The sequence below is a fragment of the Garra rufa genome, chromosome 9, assembly GCF_049309525.1.
Source record: "Garra rufa chromosome 9, GarRuf1.0, whole genome shotgun sequence".
NCBI classification, from domain to species: Eukaryota; Metazoa; Chordata; class Actinopteri; order Cypriniformes; family Cyprinidae; genus Garra; species Garra rufa.
In genome coordinates, this window is record NC_133369.1 from 7,394,644 (window position 1) to 7,414,216 (window position 19,573).

General features: G+C 32.9%; 1 protein-coding gene across 1 annotated transcript in view; it reads right to left on the reverse strand.

The window, feature by feature from the left end:
* Positions 1-19,573, reverse strand: part of csmd3a (CUB and Sushi multiple domains 3a) — a 516,772-nt gene that overhangs the window by 221,254 nt on the left and 275,945 nt on the right. The window contains exons 35-38 of the mRNA XM_073847643.1: positions 12,428-12,552; positions 7,776-7,872; positions 4,631-4,735; positions 1,750-1,868 (exon numbers count right to left, since the gene is read on the reverse strand). Of these exons, the coding sequence (XP_073703744.1) occupies positions 1,750-1,868; positions 4,631-4,735; positions 7,776-7,872; positions 12,428-12,552 (446 nt within the window). The remainder of the gene's footprint in view (positions 1-1,749; positions 1,869-4,630; positions 4,736-7,775; positions 7,873-12,427; positions 12,553-19,573) is intronic.

The window sequence follows — 19,573 nt, forward strand, 5'->3', positions numbered from 1 at the left end:
TCATGCATTCTAAATGCACACAGTTTAGCTATCAACTATTCCACAGATAAACAAACAGTGTTCCAACCAATCAGCGTCAGGGGTTTGGTGTTGTGGACTTTCCTACTGGTGCAGGGATGTGAGGGAGGCGGAGCGAAAGTCCACAACACCAAACCCCTGACGCTGATTGGTTGGAACACTGTTTGTTTATCTGTGGAAAGGTTGGTAGTGCCGATTGTTTTTTTGGCATATCTCGGACCCTAGGCTGACCACAGAGACGCGGTTTTTTCACAGACAATTTATGGGGCAGGCAGCGAGCGGATCGTGAAGAAAGGTCAGCTGAATTTGACACTTTATGTTTCAGGCTAGAAATCGCTGATACAACCTTTAAGCTTTTCAATTCCACATTTAACTTCTAAAAGAAATACATTTTAGAAAATAATTGGGGGAAACGAAAGAGAGAGCTAAAAGAGAGTTGTAATTATTTTCAAATAAAAAAAAAAATACTGAAATTCTGAATTGTTTAGATTATTATTATTTTAAAGGGGTCATCGGGTGCAAAGCTAACTTTTACATGTTGTTACATTAATGTTTGTTGGTAGTTTGTGTACACAACCACCCTACAATGATAAAAATCCACCCAGTGGTATTTTTTAATCTTTAAAAGTAATATCCCCTTTTAAAATCAGGTCATTCTCAGCTTCTTGTCGTTGTGACGAAACACATTTGATTGACATGAGCGTCTTACCTAAGACCCGCCCTCACTGAGCTAAAACAGCCCGAATACAATTGCCATTGTGTGACTCAGGTGCAGAGGAAGACTCTAATTGAGCGATTGAGGTGTTCTGTTGTTGGATGTAATCATGAACATAGCAGTAGTCATTTACTACCGACATCTGAGCCGCTGAAGACGCAAAGGTTTAATGTTACTTTCATTTTTAAATGGAAAGTGCCTATCCCGATCTACATATGCATCTATCTTCGTGCGAATCGTTCCTGATGCGGCTTCACCCACAGCAGAAGTGAGAATAAGTGTTTTTTATGCATCTTTGCAAATGGCCTTTCTTAATTATGTGCTTGTTGGCAAGTTTCGCTGATAAACGCGGCTAAAAGCAGCTAAACGCAGCTAAAGTAAACATAATCCCAGAGAGGGGCGGGGCGAGCAGAGCTGTGGCATTTAAAGGGGCCATGTCTTAAAATGAGCTGAAATTTTGCAGAGCTGATTTTGACAAGGAAAAAGGCTGTTTTTTTACACTACTATTGAGAATTTTTAACCAAAGTATATTAGAAACTTTTCATAAGAACTTGGGGAAAATGGGCATCCGATGACCCCTTTAAAAATCTCAATTAATCATTTATGAAACATTTTCATATTGTAGGACCAAAAGTCTGGGTCTGGTACAAGAGTAAAAACAAAAACATCTACACATAAAAAAAAATAAAAAAAACATTTGAAAAGTAGCAAAAGTAAATAAAGTCATAGGGGAAAGAAAGACATTTTAATGCATCCTTCAAACAGAAAAACTAAAGTTAAACTAAAAATCAACCCTTGGGACATATGAGTGCTCATAATTGAACAAGCACCTTTTGACTGAATGCCACTTTTCTGAAAAATGTTCTGAAAGTCAGTCACCTGTTTAACGCACTGCCAATTACGCAAGCAACAATGGCGAAAAGCCAAAATGAGCAGCCAAAAACCTTTTTAGAGTGAGTGCGAATATCTCTGAGCGCTAAGCTATCACTGCCATATTATGATATGAAACCACCCACCTTTAGAGTGTATCCTTGTTCACAGTGGAACGAGACAACATCACCCACGAAGTAGCGGTCGCCCACTTTCACACCATTGCTGGGGGTCTGTGGTTCTGGGCAGGAGTCCAAACCTATTGCTTAGGACATAAGAAACTCTCTTTATTTGTCAGAATGCGAATGCTTCCCAACAACAAATGGAATTGATCTGCGTTTACACTACGAGATGCAAAAGAGCCACGCGAGAGAAATGAGTCATAACAAATGTTGCGTGATTCATGTTGAGGTTCAATCCAATTCATTTGCGGTCGCCTGTGGCAAGGCTTCCCAAACTTTCTTTGTCAGCCGAACCCCTTTGACATCAAATATGTTTTTGAAATACACCCTGAGACTTTAAGTTAATACTGCATGTTCAAACGTTTACAGCTCTCAGATGTTGGTTAATGGTCAAATGACAAGCAGGAAAACAAATAGAATATATAATGTTTAGATTTATAGGCTTTATGTATAACATAAATACTATTTTTTACAAGTTGAATTGTTTTTATTTTTATTACATTATTTATTGACAGTTTAGAGCTGACAAAAATATATATATAGTGATTATTTTGGTATATAATGCAATGTTAATGATTAACATTTCATCTCATAGGAAAATGTTTTGTGCTACTGCTAAAACATGCAGACACCATTTCAGTGATAATAATGATACAATTGTTTTTATATTACTATTATATTACTATTTATATTACTAAAAAGAGAGAAATATACTATTGTAAGAGTACAGTTGTAATTAATAAGAAAAAAATTGTGTGATAATTATAATCATTTTATCTCATACAGAACTGAGAGAACAATGGGTATTTTGTCACAAAATAAAATAAAACGTTAAATGCAACCTTATCTCATAATTCTGTCATTTTCCTTGCAATTGTGAGTTTATATTTGAGACTATAATTCAGACTTTTTTCTTACAACTCTGAATTGCAAGATATAAAATGAAGATAGAAATATACTACTCTAATAATACAATTGTATTTAAGAAGACTTTTTGTCTCACAATTCTTTTTGCAATTGTGAGTTTATATCTAGGACTATAATTTAGACTATTTTTATCACAATTTTAAGGGGGAGTATAAAAATAAAATAAAAAGACTTTTAAGAATTGTGTGATATAAATTCTGATAAGTCATAATTGTGAGATACAAACTCGTAAAAAATGAATACTTGTTTTCTACCATGAAATTTAAAAAGAAATGTAATTGTAACTTTTTATATCACATATAGTTTCAGAACTGAGTTGATATATGAAGTCAGATAAGTGAGACAAAAAATTCCATTATCATTATTATTATTATTATTTGTAATAGATTTACAATTGAATCTCTTGCAATCTTGCAGATTGTTTTCTTGCAATTATTAGTTTAAATCTCTATTACATCTCCAAATCTCACCATTTGGACTTTTTCCTCATTCTTTTTTTTTTTTTTTACAATTTGGGATTAGTTCTTAAAATTACATGAAAAATCTGAATTGTAAGGGGAAAAAACAGAATTGTGAGATATAAAGTCAGGATTGAGATAAAACAATCAGAATTGGGAGATAAAAAAATTACATTATCATTATTATTTGTAACACATTTACAATTGAATCTCTTGCAGATTTTTTTTCTTGCAATTATTAGTTTAAATCTCACGTTATAACTGACTATTACTTTCTCAGAATTTTGAGTTTATATCTTGCAATTCTGAGTTTATCTCTCACCATTTGGATTTTTTCCTCATTTTTTTTTTTTTTTACAATTCAGAATTAGTTCTCAAAAGGACATGAAAAAAATCTGAATTGTAAGGAAAAAAACTGAATTGTGAGATATAAAGTCAGGATTGAGATAAAACAATCAGAATTGGGAGATAAAAAATGCCATTATCATTATTATTATATCTTGCAGATTTTTTCCTTGCAATTATCAGTTTACTTTTTTCAGATTTTTTCAGAAGTGAGATCTCAGAATTGCAAGATATAAACTCACAATTCTGAGATCTCTCACCATTTAGACTTTTTCCTCTTTTTTTTTTTTTTTTGACAATTTGAAATTAGTTCTCAAATTTACATTTAAAAAAATCTGGAAAAAAACAAACAAACAGAATTGTGAGATATAAACTCAGGATTGAGATAAAACAATCAGAATTGGGAGATAAAAAAATTACATTATCATTATTATTTGTAATACATTTACAATTGAATCTCTTGCAGATTTTTTTTCTTGCAATTATTAGTTTAAATCTCACATTATAACTGACTATTCTTCAGATTTCTTTCTCAGAATTATGAGTTTATTTCTTGCAATTCTGAGTTTATCTCTCACCATTTGGATTTTTTCCTCATTTTTTTTTTTTTTTTTTTTTTTTTTTACAATTCAGAATTAGTTCTCAAAATGACATGAAAAAAAATCTGAATTGTAAGGAAAAAAACTGAATTGTGAGATATAAAGTCAGGATTGAGATAAAACAATCAGAATTGGGAGATAAAAAATGCCATTATCATTATTATTATATCTTGCAGATTTTTTCCTTGCAATTATTAGTTTACTTTTTTCAGATTTTTTCAGAAGTGAGATCTCAGAATTGCAAGATATAAACTCACAATTCTGAGATCTCTCACCATTTAGACTTTTTCCTCTTTTTTTTTTTTTGACAATTCGAAATTAGTTCTCAAATTTACATTTAAAAAAATCTGGAAAAAAAAACAAACAGAATTGTGAGATATAAACTCAGGATTGAGATAAAACAATCAAGAATTGTAAGATAAAAGGCGCAATTAACTTTTTTCCACGTTATATTCTGTGCCAAAAATAAGCTTCCATAGGAAACCATGCTTTCTGTTCTCACAGCAGTCATCATACCTGTGTATTCCAAGTGAAAACCAGCTCCAGAAACGCTCATGTCAGTCTGAAAGGTGAGGAATAGGTTGTTGGACGTGGTGTTCAGCAGGGGTGGAATCGTGGTCCCTAGAGGAATTCACATTAGAAAATAATTTTCGTTTGCATGACAGGCATAACAGCACGTTGTTTCTTACAGTTCCCTGCAGTCAATCCTAGTGGGATTGTGACATTCCTTCACGAGGCTTCTACGGATGTCATTCAACTCTGTCTTGACTGTCAGCGGCTTTATCGAGTCGCAAGGTCTACGGATGAAGTGGCGTCGCCGCTAAAGTTGGGTCGCACCTCGTCGCCGTCCACCTAATCATTTTGAAATTACAGCTGGGAACACAACAAGACAGATCAGACCTATTGCAGTTTTGTGAACCTGCGGTGACCTCCATCAAGCGGAGCGATGCTCTGTAGCCACTCTGGAATCGCGATGATGGGCTATTTGTCGAGCGGCCGCTGACGTTCAGTGCTAAAGAGGTTGTGACGAATAGAGGCAGGCATTACACTTGCAGCCTTAACCGCAGGGGGAATTTAGACCGAGCTGGTCCCATATTTCCCGTCGGCGACGCCACGCGAATAGCATCGAAGCATATTTTGTCCGTGGCCATTTCACCTTCTTTATGCACGCGGCGTCTCCATCCCATAACTTCCTTTAATCTTTCATTTGTCCTCCAAGCAGATTAAACGTCAAGCTGTCAACAGTACTTAATGCTTTGTCTGAGAGGGATGGCACTCGCTAAGGTCAGCGCATATTTATTTTGCTTTGTGTGGCTGACGCGACGCTCGCGCCCGGTTGAAGGGATACGCTGGCAAATAATTAAAATCTCTTTCACTTCTGAGGGATCTGCTGATTCGAGTCACACAGCGCTACACAGATCTCCAACTTATAGAAAAGAGACAAAAAGTCTGTAAAATTCATAAAACAAAGAGCATAAAATAAAATAGTGGAGGGTATATGGTGGCAAATGCAATAAAAAAGTAATATAAAAATAAAATAAAGTAAATAAATGGTTGTGAAATGGTATCTGGTAGAAAATTATTGCAAATATTTGTAATTATTTATTAGCAAATAATTAAAATCTGTCTTTGGCTTTCGAGGGCTCTGTTAAAAAAGTAACATGAAACAAACAAAAACTATTTAAAAGTAAAATAAAAAAATTGAATGTATGAATGAATGAATGATTTACAAAATTTGATGCAATTAATAAAATAAAATAAAATAGATTTAAAAATAAAATGATTTAATTTTAAAGTAGTACTGCAGCAAATATTAATTTGTTAATAATTAAATAAAATCTGTCTTTCACTCCTGAGGGCTCTGCTAAAAAGAGATATGAAAATTTGAATAAAATATGAAATTTATAAAAAGTAAATAAATAAATAAACACATTTTCAATTATTTATTAGCAAATAATTAAAACCTGTCTTTGGCTTTCGAGGGCATTGCTGAAAAAGAAACATGAAACCAAAAAAAAGAAAAAAGTAATGTAAAAAGTAAAATAAATAAACAAACAAACAAACATGAATAAAAAATAAATGAATGAATTACAAAATTTGATTCAAAGTGTTAAATAAAATAAAATGCAATAAAAAATTAATAAAAAAAAATAAATTAAAAATAAATTAAAAAATAATAGCGAAAGGGATATGGCGGCAAATGCAATAAAAAATAAAAATAAAAATGAATAACATTATTTTAAAAAATGGTTGAGATATGGCATATGGTAGCAAATAATAAAAACAAAACAAAAAAACAAAACAAATTAAAAGCGTTTTCAAATATTTATGAGCATTATTTATTCTTTGGCTTTTGAGGGCCCTGCTGAAAAAGAAAGAAAAAAAGAGAAAAATAATATTTATATATACATATATACATATATATATATATATACATATATATATATATATATATATGAATGAATAAATTAATGATTTACAAAATTTGATTACCAAAAAGTTAATAATAAATTAATTAAGAAAATAATGGAGGGGATATGGTGACTAATGTAAAATATATATATATAATAATAAAAAAATAATAAAAATATAAATATAAAATAAAATAAAATAGTGGAGGGGATATGGTGGCAAATACCAAGAGAAAGAAAGAAAAAAGAAAACCTGAACCAAAATATATAAAATAAAATAAAATATGAAAATATAAGATATGGATAAAAAATAAAAAAATGACATACATAAATAAAAAAGTTAGGATACTGCAGCAAGTATTAATTTGCTAATAATTAAATAATTAAAATCGGTCTTTCACTTCTGAAGGCTCTGTTGAAAAAAGACATAAAAACAAACAAGACAACTAATAATGTAAAAAGTAAAATGTTATAATATATAAATGTTTATATAAATGTATATATGTATATAAAATGTTATAAAATAAATGTTATAAAAAATGTAAAAGTAAAAAAAATTAAAATAAAATGATGAAATATGGTATATGGTGGCAAATAATAAAATAAAATAATAAAAAATATTTGGCCTTTTGCTTATGAGGTGTCTGCTGAAAAAGAAACATGAAAACAGGAGAAAAAACTTAAAAAGTAAAATAAATAAATAAATATATGTCTGAATGAATGCATACATAATTTACATCATTCTATTACAAAAAAAAGTTTTAACTAAATAAAATAAAATAAAAAGATTGAGAGGATACAGTAGCAACTAATTAAACTCTGTCTTTGACTTGAGAGAACTCTACCGTTTCGAGTTCCCAGAGCTACACTGCTATCATTCTGTCTTCTACTTCTACCGAGAGCCTCACCAGGGAAAGGCTGACACTTGGAGAGTTCACTCCAGCTGCTTATAAAGCTGTTGATCCATGATATCCCACGACAGCTCAAATATTGATGTGCTTTGGATGACAAAACAAATCTCTAGATGAAAGCAAGGCGGCATGAGGTTACAAAAAAAGAGTCTTATTTCGCAGATGCAATACAATGAGTTTCTTCAGACTGACTGGAGTGTGTTAAAAAAAAAAATGACACCAGGGATGACTGTGCAACAGTTGTATTTGCAGAATATATTTAAGTCAACATGGTGTGCTTGGGTTATTTGGAAAACAATATCAAATTTAGGGAGGAAAAACAGATGGTTTCCATCTTACCTGAATAGCTCCCTAGTCGTGGAGCATTGCTGTCGACACCGTCGTAAAAGTCTAGCGAGTCCCAGTTGTGCTCGGTGGAAAAAGTCACAACCGTAATCTACAGAAAATATATAAAAAATATATATATATATATTATAAAATATATTGTTGTTGAATATTTTGATCTAGTTTTGAGCAAAAGTAGAGGTTTTAGGTGAAATCTGTTAAATTTAAATGTAAATTTTAATAATGAATACATATTATTATATACGTCTAAATAAAAATCACCCAGTTCTGATCTGATCTATAGCAGCATTTGAAATTAATAATATTAAACCCTCTTGACATTTTGCTGCAGAGAACAAAATTCAACAAGCGCATCAGTACACTATTAGAGAAAGTTTATTCATACACATTTGAGTAATTCTGAGAACGTAAGTTGATGAATAATGAAAAAAATCTAATTGGCTCTAAACGTTCATGTTCAGAATTATTCAACCCCCAAAAGTCAAATTTGGTGCAGAATCTTTCATTCTTTAAAACTACCAAAAAACGCTGTTTGTAAGTGCTTAGAAGCTCTACCGCAATCTTGGCCATTACTCGCTTGAAAAAGCTTTCAGATCACTGATAATCATTGGTTTTCACATTGCCATTGCTTTCTTCAAATTCAACAAAATATTTTCAATGAGAATTAAATCTGGAGACAGGCCACTCAAAAACATTCTATGAACCAAGCATAAGATTTGGAGTATACTTTGGGATGATTGTCCTGCAGGAAAGGTCATTGATCACAAACTTCAGGCTTTGCACAGGAGGCATCACAATTCTTTTCAAAATGGGCTGATAATTTAAAAGAATCCATGATATCCTTCATAATGTCATGATTACAGTAAAACAACGCCATAACAAGACTGACCCACCTCCATGTTTGATGATGGAGATGGTGTTCTTCTGCTTATGAGCTTTGCTTTTTTTTTTTTTTTTGCACCAGACATACGGCTGATCTATAGGTCCAAACAGTTCCAGTTTGGTCACATTACTCCATAAAACATTCTTTCAGAACTCCACAGGTCTGTCCAAATTAATTTGACCATGTTTAAGTCAGCCTTTTTTGTTCTTCTTGGTCAAGATGCCTTAACATGAAGGCCATGAACGAACTCCTTTCGTCAGTTCATCTTGCACGTCTTTGGCTGTACATTGCAGGATTTTCTTGGTTGCTCTGATCAAACATTTCATGTTCTTGTGTGTTTTTATTCAAGACCCTCAAAGGTTTTCTAGTACAACACACGCCAGCTTCTTGAAAATCTTCATGTAGCCTGACTTTCTAATATAATGAAACTATTTCTTCTCTATAGGTTTTGTGAGAGCTCTGTGCATGGGCTAAATGTATATATGTGCAACAGTCCAAGCTAATTCTGTTTTTTAACAGAGTTTCTAAAGACTTAATTGTGTTTTAAGACAATTTTGTTTGCTATCATAAAAATAAGTGACTTAAAACAGCAATGCTGAATCGGGATTGAATCATTTTGACAATGAGTATAACTCAAAAACGTTACATTATATATTGACATTATCATTTTTAATATGCCAGTAAACAGGATCTTCAGTAAAGTTTGTATTTGTAATGCAGTCTCTGGAGGTTTGAATAATTTCGATTGCAACCGTAAATGCAAATAATTATATAATCACCCAATAATTAAATAAATAGGCATGTAAACCTTTAAAATGAGAAGAAAACACCTCTCACCTCTTTTGTTGTTGACGTTAAAGGCTGTGTATTCAATCAAATGGTGAAATCTGTCATTTGTTAATATGACTAATGCTAATTCAACATTTGGTCCAGTATTTGTTCCATGTGTTCGGCTGATGAATCACATTTATGCTGTTGTTTTTATATTTTCACAATTTTCCTATTCAGTTTATATCATGTTAATAATTGTGCATATTGTTCGGCCTAAGCGGTATAATGATAAACAATCCTGGTACTGTGTTTGATAGCCAATGTAAAGTGGTTTTAGTAGATTTTAGCCACTCCTAAAGGGATAGTTCACCCACAAATGAAAATTCTGTCATTAATTAATCATCCTCATGTTGTTCCAAACCTGTAAGCCCTTTGTTCATGTTCAAACAAATTAAGATATTTTTTATTAAATCCCAGAGCGTTCTGATCCTCCATAGACAACAATTCAACTGAAACATTCAAGGCCCAGAATACAAGGCAGAAAATTAATGTTAGAGAAGAAATTGTTGAATAGCTATTATTTTTGTTTTCTTTGTGCACCAGTGTTAATTTTTTCACAGATGAAAATAAGACGATAACAAAACAAAAACTGTTGAAAATCTATTGACATTTTTGTCAATTAATAAAAACAAGAAGAAAATGTTAGGGAGGGATGATTAGGGAGGAGATGCATACATTTGAACAGTAACATAGCCTATTAATCTATCCTGCGGGACATAAGCTAGCAGACATTTGCTGCACGTCTCATAAAACGTTAAAAAATGTCAATATCTGAGAGTAAGAGAAGAGCAGACATGGATAAATTTGATGACGCAAATGAGAACTCAGTTTGGTTCGGTTTTCTGAAGCAGTGCCTCTAACACAGCACATATCTTTTGCGTCTCATGAACAAAGACATACACTGAAAATGATGTTGAATTGTCTGTTCTGATGAGTATTCATGTAAACACACTTGGTTATGTCTTATGTGAACGTAAACAGGAGAATATTGGACGTGTATCAGTACATTGCATCCATGTATTCGGTTTTAAAGGGACAGCAGCCTAATTTAGTTGCTATTGTCTGTGGCATTGATGTTAATCAAGCAACAAAAGAAAGAAAATCACTCACTGCTCTTGACTGAATCACTTTCGTAGCCCTTATAAAGATTAATCTAAATGTATATAAATAAACATGTCAGATTGAAAAAATGAACAATGTAGTAAACAAGCTGTTATAAAGAATGCATAATTAGCCTTTAACCATTGGTATTTAATTGAAAAGAAGACCATGTTCTTGTTTCTCATGAGAAGTGGTTTCATTTTATTTTGATATAAAGGCTTGTTGCGTGTCACAGCAGTTAAATCAGTGTCTATCATGATAAAACCTTAATATGAAACCTATACAATGAGTAATTTTAAAGAAATGCTTAATAAATGCATTACACTGTAACTAAACCCATTTGATTTTAGCTGACTAAATCTATAACTAAATTGCATGTTAGTCAAAGGATTATGACTAAGACTAAATCAAAATTTGCTGTCAAAATTAACACTGTTGTTAAGTTATTCTCACAGCTTCATAAAATTATGGTTGAAGCACTGATGTCACATGGACTATTTTAACTTTGTCCTTACTATCTTTCTGGGCCTGGGAATGTTTCAGTTGCATTGCTGTCTATGCAGAGTCAGAAAGCTCTCGGATTTCATCAAAAATATCTTAATTTGTGTTCCGAAAACAAACAAAAGGGTGAGTAATTAATGACAGAATTTTCATTTTTGGGTGAAGTATCCCTTTAAAGGATAACTATTGCCAAAATGCAACCTGGGCTGTTTTTTTGTTTTGTTTGTTTTTTTACTGTAAACGAGACAAACTTATATCTACAAGCATAATTACGACAAACGAGCCGTTTTTGAGATTGACCGTGATTTCGTTTTGTGGTCAATGGCCGGTGAATGGGAGTACTAGGGGCATAACATTGAGCGCATCAAAATCTATATTTTTACAACACTAAGAAGGCTCGACACACCATGAAACTTTGCTCGAAGTATCGCCTGGGTCTCTACACATGAACTTGAGCATTGAGAACATTGTTTGTGCACACAGAGTTTACTAAAAAAGAAAGTTTTTGAACAACTCACTTTCACTGTTTGAGTTTCCGCTCGCGGCCGTCTTGCCAATCAAGAGGTGTCGATCTCCGAATGCGAGGAGAGTAAAGATGGATAGCTCCTAAAGCATATTTCCATAAATGCATGGCTAATTCATTGTTTTGTCGCAAGTGAAAAACAATATTAACCTTCTTGTTGTAAAAAGAGCCTCATATAAGCCTAATATTTCGTCCTATGGAGTCCATTCATTCGCATTCGGAGGTCGACACTTCTTGACTGGCAAGACGGCCGCGAGCGGAAACCCAAACAGTGTAAGTGAGTTGTTCAAAACCTTTCTTTTTAGTAAACTCTGTGTGCACAAACAATGTTCTCAATGCTCGAGTCATGTGTAGAGACTCAGGCGATACTTTGAGCAAAGTTTCATGGTGTTTCACCCACATTTTTATGCGCTCAAAGTTATGCCCCTAGTACTCCCATTCACCGGCCATTGACCACAAAACGAAATCACGGTCAATCTCTAATCCTAATTATGCTTTTAGATATAAGTTTGTCTCGTTTACAGTAAAAGAAAAACAGCCCAGGTTGCATTTTGGCAATAGTTATCCTTTAAGAATAACATATTGGTTTAAAATGCAGTAAGCTTAAACTTCAACAGTTATAAAAAGAGAAAAAAATGTAATATTCAGTATTATGTAAAGTTGAAGAATAAAGCAAACTGATAATAATGGGATTCCCTTGAGATTATTTTAATCCCCTGGCAAGCGTTAAGTAATCAAACACACTTTTACTAATCTTAATCCACAATGATTTTCAAAAGACACTGAAAAAAAAGAGTTTTGTCTCACTTGGATTCCGGTTCCCTCCGGCACAAAGACTTTCCAAACGCAGTTCAGATGGTTGTCATAGGGATCGGGGTAACCCGGAGACAGAATGGTCCCACGGCGCGTGGTCAGAACTCCTCCGCATGGAACTGAAAGACAGATTTTGAAAAAAATAAATAAAATAAAATGCAGAGTAAACATGGCAGAGAGGCACAACAAACAAAACCAAGTAAACAAGCGCTTTCTGTGCCAGATGATATGGAGAAATAAATATATAATAAAATGAATGAATAACTACAAAAAATACAAGCAGCGTTCAAAGAATCCCGTAATTATGTAAAGAATTAAATACAAAAATAAAATACTTAATAGAATTTTAAGAGAAAGAAATTTAAAACAGATGACAAGGAATTTTATAATTATGTATAGAATTAAATAATAAAATAAAACACTTAATTTTTTAAGAGAAAAAAAATGGTTACAAAGAATTCCAAAATTATGTAAAAAACAAATACTTAATAGAATTAAACAATAAAATAAAATACTTAATAGAAATTTAAAGAAAAAAAATTACAAAGAATTCCATAATTATGTAAAATAAACTCAAATAAACTTAAAGGAACCGTATGTAAGAAATGTATGTCAGTTAATTATAAAATGGCCCTAACATGTCACTAGACATTAAGAAATAATGTTCATTTCAAATACTTATATCACTGACAACAGTGGTCCGGCCAGGATATTGTCATTTAAAAGTGAGAGTTGCAGCCCTCAACTGATGTTATTGTTGTCATTTTGTGTTTTGGTCTGAGGCTCCACCCTCCAGCTATCTACCAATCACGAAGTCAGTAGAGTTTCGTGAGACGGGTTGCCATCTCTGTTAGAGCTGCAGCAAGCTATACGAACGTGTCGGATAAAACATGCATAACGTTATGAAACCTAAAAGATCTCGTTATGAATCCGAAATACGTCGTGACAAAGTCGGAAATAAAACAAGGATTTGTATAGGAGATGCCTTTGAAAGATGGAGATAGCTGAAAACGGAGAAGAATTTGAAGATAGACGCCATCGTTGGTAATTTTTTCCTGGACAGGTAAGATTCATCTATGTTTGGCTAACTTTGCTTCCGTACACAGTGGATTTTCTGCGGTCGGCCGTGCTAAATGCGTTCATAAAAAGCTTTATATCGCACCACGAGCAGGGTATGAAAACAGTACCAGTTTTGGCCACAATCCTACATACGGTTCCTTTAATAGAATTAAGTAACACAAAATAAAATAAGATAAAACAAAATACTTGATAGAATTTTAGGAGAAAAAAACTGATTACAGAGATTCCATAATTATGTAAAATAAAATAAAATAAAATACTTAACATTTTAAGGGAAAAAAACAGATTACAAAGAATTCCATAATTATGTAAAATAAAATAAAAAATACTTAACAGAAGTAATAAAAAATACTTAATAGAAGTTTACAAAGATTACAAAGAATTCCATAATTACGTACAATTAAATAAAATAAAATACTTAATAGAAATTTAAGATAGAGAAAGAGAAAAAAGAAAACAGAAAATGAAATAAAAAAAATGCCATAATTATAAAATTGTAAAATAAACTAAAATACTTAATAGAATTGAGTAATAAAATAAAATATAATAAAATAAAATACTTCATAGAAATTTAAGATAGAAAAAAACAATTTGACTCTTTTATCATCACTAAACATGGTAGAGAAATAAATCAAGGAAAGCCTTAAATAAAAATAATGCAAAAAGTGCAAAGAGCAATTTAAAAACTTTAAACTACTTTTTTTTAAAGGCTTTTAAAGTTTCCTTTATATAATGTCTACAATGGATCAGGAAAACATCTTCAAAAGCATTTGCTGAGTAACTTTAAGCACAATTTATTAATGTATGTTTAATAGATATTAGATTCCAGCATTAAAAGCATAGCAGTGGAGCTTCATTTAATATTAAGATCTTGTGTGTGATTCGTATATGATCTGATCCCAGCAGGGAAAATAAAGATGCAACTTTTACCCACAGCATGGTTAAATTCATACATTTTATAACAATAAACACAAACTGAATGCATATTAAAAACTGAATACTTAAATAAATGTTACATAAGTTAAAGAAAGCATCTTTTATATTATATGACACCTAAAAAGGCACAAGGTGGTCAAATAAAATCAACACAAAACAGTTTTGTGAGCTGAAAAGGAGAGTTTAAAAGGTAGAGCAGGTTTTTAAGTTTTGTTAAAAGACAAGAAAATAGCTTCTATGCTGACTTTAAAGATGTGTACGGCACTGAAGGGATATCTGAACAACAACAACAACAACAACAACAACAACAACAACAACCAAAAGAATGTATTCTTTTTGTTGTATGACCACATAAGAGAACATTATTGATTACCTTGCAGCTATAATATTTTCCATTCTAGCTGCATTCAATGCACTGAGAGAACGGACTGCTTTTAATGATGCTTTCGCTGAAGCAACCAGCCAACAATCAACTGGGTCGGTCCATCTTTACCCAACTCCGGTGGGATGTCATTACCAGGTGCAGATTTGAAGTGCCACGCATTAATGTTAATACATGTCGCGGCATCTGCTTTAATCTAGCACGGACATAACATGGACTAGTTATGCATCAAAAAGGCGACCTTATTTTTCATGCATTGCGTTCCGGGAATTCGAGCGACTGATTTCAGATTCAGTGTCCTGTACGGTGTGGCCGCGGCCACCATCTCCCAGACCTTCCTCTTTTATATAGGCTTCATCCTGCTCTGCTTAAAACACATTATGCATTCATCATTTTCAATTATTCAACCTCGCACTCCTTCTATTTGAAGTTTCCTCTCATATTTCAGCCCACTGAAGGGAATCCTTTGAGCAGCGAGAAACTCTTATCTTCTGAAGAGTTGTCGAGCTTAAGTGCAAGCATAATGATATTTTTGGTCACAGCCAGCCGGCAGACACTAATTCAATCTATGTAAAACCGGACACTTGAGCGGATAAACAAAACTGGCTATTAGACGACATCACAAGGTATATAATTTAAAAGAATGGCTCACTCATAAAACTTTCTTCTGCTGAGCACAAAAGGAATATCATAGTTGCTCTTTTAGTGAGGATAACAAAAAAAAAAACACGAAAGTAGTCTATATGAATCATGTACTATATTTCAAGTCCTGCAAGATCTTTACATGATCAACACTGTGACCAGATCGTGAGTTGAATTCAAGAGCTGGATCGGATCAATCTGCGAATGAATCTTTCAGACCAAAGAATCAATTGAAAGAATCAAACTTGAAATCAAATCACTACTTTTCTCACTAACAGTGATGAATGCTTCCATTGAGTGGAAATCAATATTTTTATTGAAAAACCACGTGTGTTTTAAACACAAAACTATCAAGTCTCTCAGAAGACTTGGAATATAGTACGAGAGTCATATGGACTACTTTTAAAGGGATAGTCCACCCAGAAATGTTATACAATTAGAGTTATATATATATTAGGGGTGGGCATAGATTAATTTTTTTAATCTAGATTAATCTAGATTAAAATGGCTAATTTGAATTCTGCTGAAGGCATTCAGAATATGTGTGCTACCCAAATAATGACTTAAAGTCTTTGAGAATGGATCATAAAGCTCATAAAGCTGTTCTATGATAATTTGTTGATGAAAATAAATTATGTTCAATTAGATGTACTTGTGTTTACTAACTAACTAACAATGAAATTATTTTTTCCCCCTATTAGATTGTGTTTTTTTTAACGTCAACACCTACCCAGCCCATTACATGTTACACCGTACTTTTATTTTGACAGGTTGCCGTGAAGTTTCTGTGTCATACAGTATGATATGATGCTAGTTTTCTCAAATGAAACGGTAAAAGTGACACTCACAGCAGTTTGGGAGATTGAGTTTATCTGTTCATGTGAGATGCAAATGCCAAAAATTAGCGGGAGCGTCACGTGTGTTTCAGTATGCGTGTAGTAAAAGCTCGTCTCCGCAATGCATACATACAGCTAGGCAAACGGAACATATCGGATTCATATTAAAACGGTCTTTTTGCATTTCAGTTTTCACATACACTAGTCCATATCGCGATTTGAATTAAGTGACTGACCAACATTTGATTTATGAATCCAAAAAACGACGAATTTACGTGGCATTTCGCTATAGTAGATTCGGTTTTTATGAATGGAGGACGACGTGATCCCGTCTGTGTTTTGGCGGAGGAGACTTAAACGCGCGACCACATTCTACAGTCTTCGGTATACATCCGCGTTAAACTATCAAGGTGAAAGTCATCATAGCTTGCGTAGTTTAGACCCAGCTCCCAACCCAATTTTGAGAATAGATTAACGGCGATATTTTTTTTATCGCGCGATAAGAGTTTCACGTTAACGCAGCACGTTAACGCCGATAACGGCCCACCACTAAAATTATAAAAAAATACTCTTCTCTTGGCTCTTCCAACCTTTATAATGGCAGTGAATGGGTGTTGAGATTTTGAAGCCCAAAAAACTGCATCCATCCATCATAAAATGTACTCCACATGGTGGTTCTTGGTGGTTAAAAAAGGCCTTCTGAGGCAAATCAATGCATTTCTGTAAGAAATATCCATATTTAAAACTTTATAAACCAAAATCTCTAGCTTCTGCTAACTGAGAGCAAAACAAAACACTGTTCACGAATTAGAAGTACAAAGATGAATACAATCAGAGTTACATTAAAAAATGTCATGGCTCTTCTAAGCTTTATAATGGCAGTGAATGTGTGGTGAGATTTTGAAGCCCAAAAAACTGCATTCATCCATCATAAAACATACTCCACATTGGCTCCCTTAGGTTAAAAAAGGCCTTCCGAAGTGAATCAATGCATTTGTGTAAGAAAAATATCCATATTTAAAACTTTATAAAACAAAATCTCTAGCTTCTGCTAACTGAGAGCAAAACAAAACACTTTTCATGAATTAGAAGTACAAAACAAGAATTTGTAAAGTAACGTCCTATGTCATCCACTGGAACGCCACTCTCTTGTGAATGTGACAGTTAGCGATTACAGCTTATAAAGTTTTAAATATAGAGTTTTGTTTTTTTTACACAATTGCATCAATTCACTTCAGAAGGCATTTATTAACCCCCTGGAGCAGTGTGGAGCACTTTTTATGATGGATGGATGCACTTTATTGGACTTTGAAATCTCAACACCCATTCACTGCCATTATAAAGCTTGGATCAGCCAGGACATTTTTTAGTATAACGAATAATTGTATTTGTCTGAAAGAAGAAAGTTATATACACCTAGGATGGCCTGAGGGTGAGTAAAAATCATGGTATACTTTTCATTCTTGGGTGAACTATTCCTTGTCATGTCGCCCTATTGTATTTACAGTTGAAGTTAAAAGTTTACATACACTTCGCAGAATCTGCAAAATGATAGTTATTTTACCAAAATAAGAAGGATCATACAAAATGCATGTTATTTTTTTAGTACTGACCTGAATAAGATATTTCACATGAAAGATGTTTGCATATAGTCCAAATAAAAAAATTATAGTTGAATTTATAAAAAATGACCCTGTTCAAAAGTTTACATACACTTGATTCTGTTGTTACCTGAATGATCCAAAGTGTTTTTTTGTTTTTGGTGATCGTTGTTCATGAGTCCCCTGTTTGTCCTGAACAGTTAAACTACCCACTGTTCTTTGGAAAAATCTTTCAGGTCCTATAAATTCTTTGGTTTTTCAGCATTTTTGTGTATTTGAACCCTTTCCAACAATGACTTTATGATTTTGAGATCCATCTTTTCACACTGAGGACAACTGAGGGACTCATATGCAACTATTACAGAAGGTTCAAACACTCACTGATGCCTCAAAAGGAAAAACAATGCATTTAGAGCCAGGTGTGTAAACTTTTGAACGGAATCAGAATGTGTAATTTTTTCTTATTTTGCCTAAATATCATATTTTTTCATTTAGTACAGCCCTTCAGAAGCTACAGAAGATACTTACATGTTTCCCAGAAGATAAAATAAGTTATATTTACCCTGATGTTCAAATTCAAAAAGTTTTCACCCCTGGCTTTTAATGCATCTTTTTTCCTTCTGAAGCATCAGTGAGAACCTTCTGTAACAGTTGCATATGAGTCCCTCAGTTGTCCTCAGTGTGAAAAGATGGATCTCAAAATCATACAGTCATTGTTGGAAAGGGTTCAAATACACAAAAATGGGACCTGAAGGACAAACAAGGGACTCATGAACAACTATCACTAAACAATAAAAACAACTGTGGATCATTCAGGTAACAACACAGTATTAAGAATCAAGTGTATGTAAACTTTTGAACAGGGTCATTTTAATACATACGACTATTATTTTTTAATGTGAAACATCTTTTTCAGGTCACTACTAAATAAAAAATAACATGCATTTTGTATGATCCTTCTTATCTTGGTAAAATAATTAACATTTTGCACATTCTGCAAGTTGTATGTAAACTTTTGACTTCAACTACTGTATATTTATGATAACCTTTGAAAACACAACAACAATAGGAGCAGTGCAAACATTTTACAATGTTCTCTTTTGGTGTATAAGTGAATGAAAAACTACAAAACATTTTTGTAATCAGTGTTTTCTTTGAAAACATCTAATCATCCTTAATTGCAAAAAATTGTTATCATTCCAAGTTGGCAAATTGTTTAATCTTGTGTTGAGCATGAGCAGATTTAGTCAAATTTATGCTTGAAAGAAATGACAACAAAATCTGAAAACGGAACACGATAAATGCATTTTATTGTAGATATATTCACTGAAAACTACTTACCGATTTATTTTGTTTTAAGGATGCTTTATGTTTACTGGCAAACATGACAAATTCTGATTAAGACTGATTTATTGCAGTCGATACATTTATGCCTCCTTGAGAACTTGCAAAGCATAACCTTTTCATCATCAGTCAGTGCCAAAGATCCCAAGGACTCGTAACGTATATGTTAAATTACCGCTGCTGTACGTTCACAATTACCGCATTGTGCTTTCTAATTGACCAGAAAACGTCATTTTTAAACGACTTCAATTTTCCATTTTCATTAGCGCTTTCAAAACATTAAAAGCATACAAGCGTCAGCTCAGAACAAAAGCTGGGG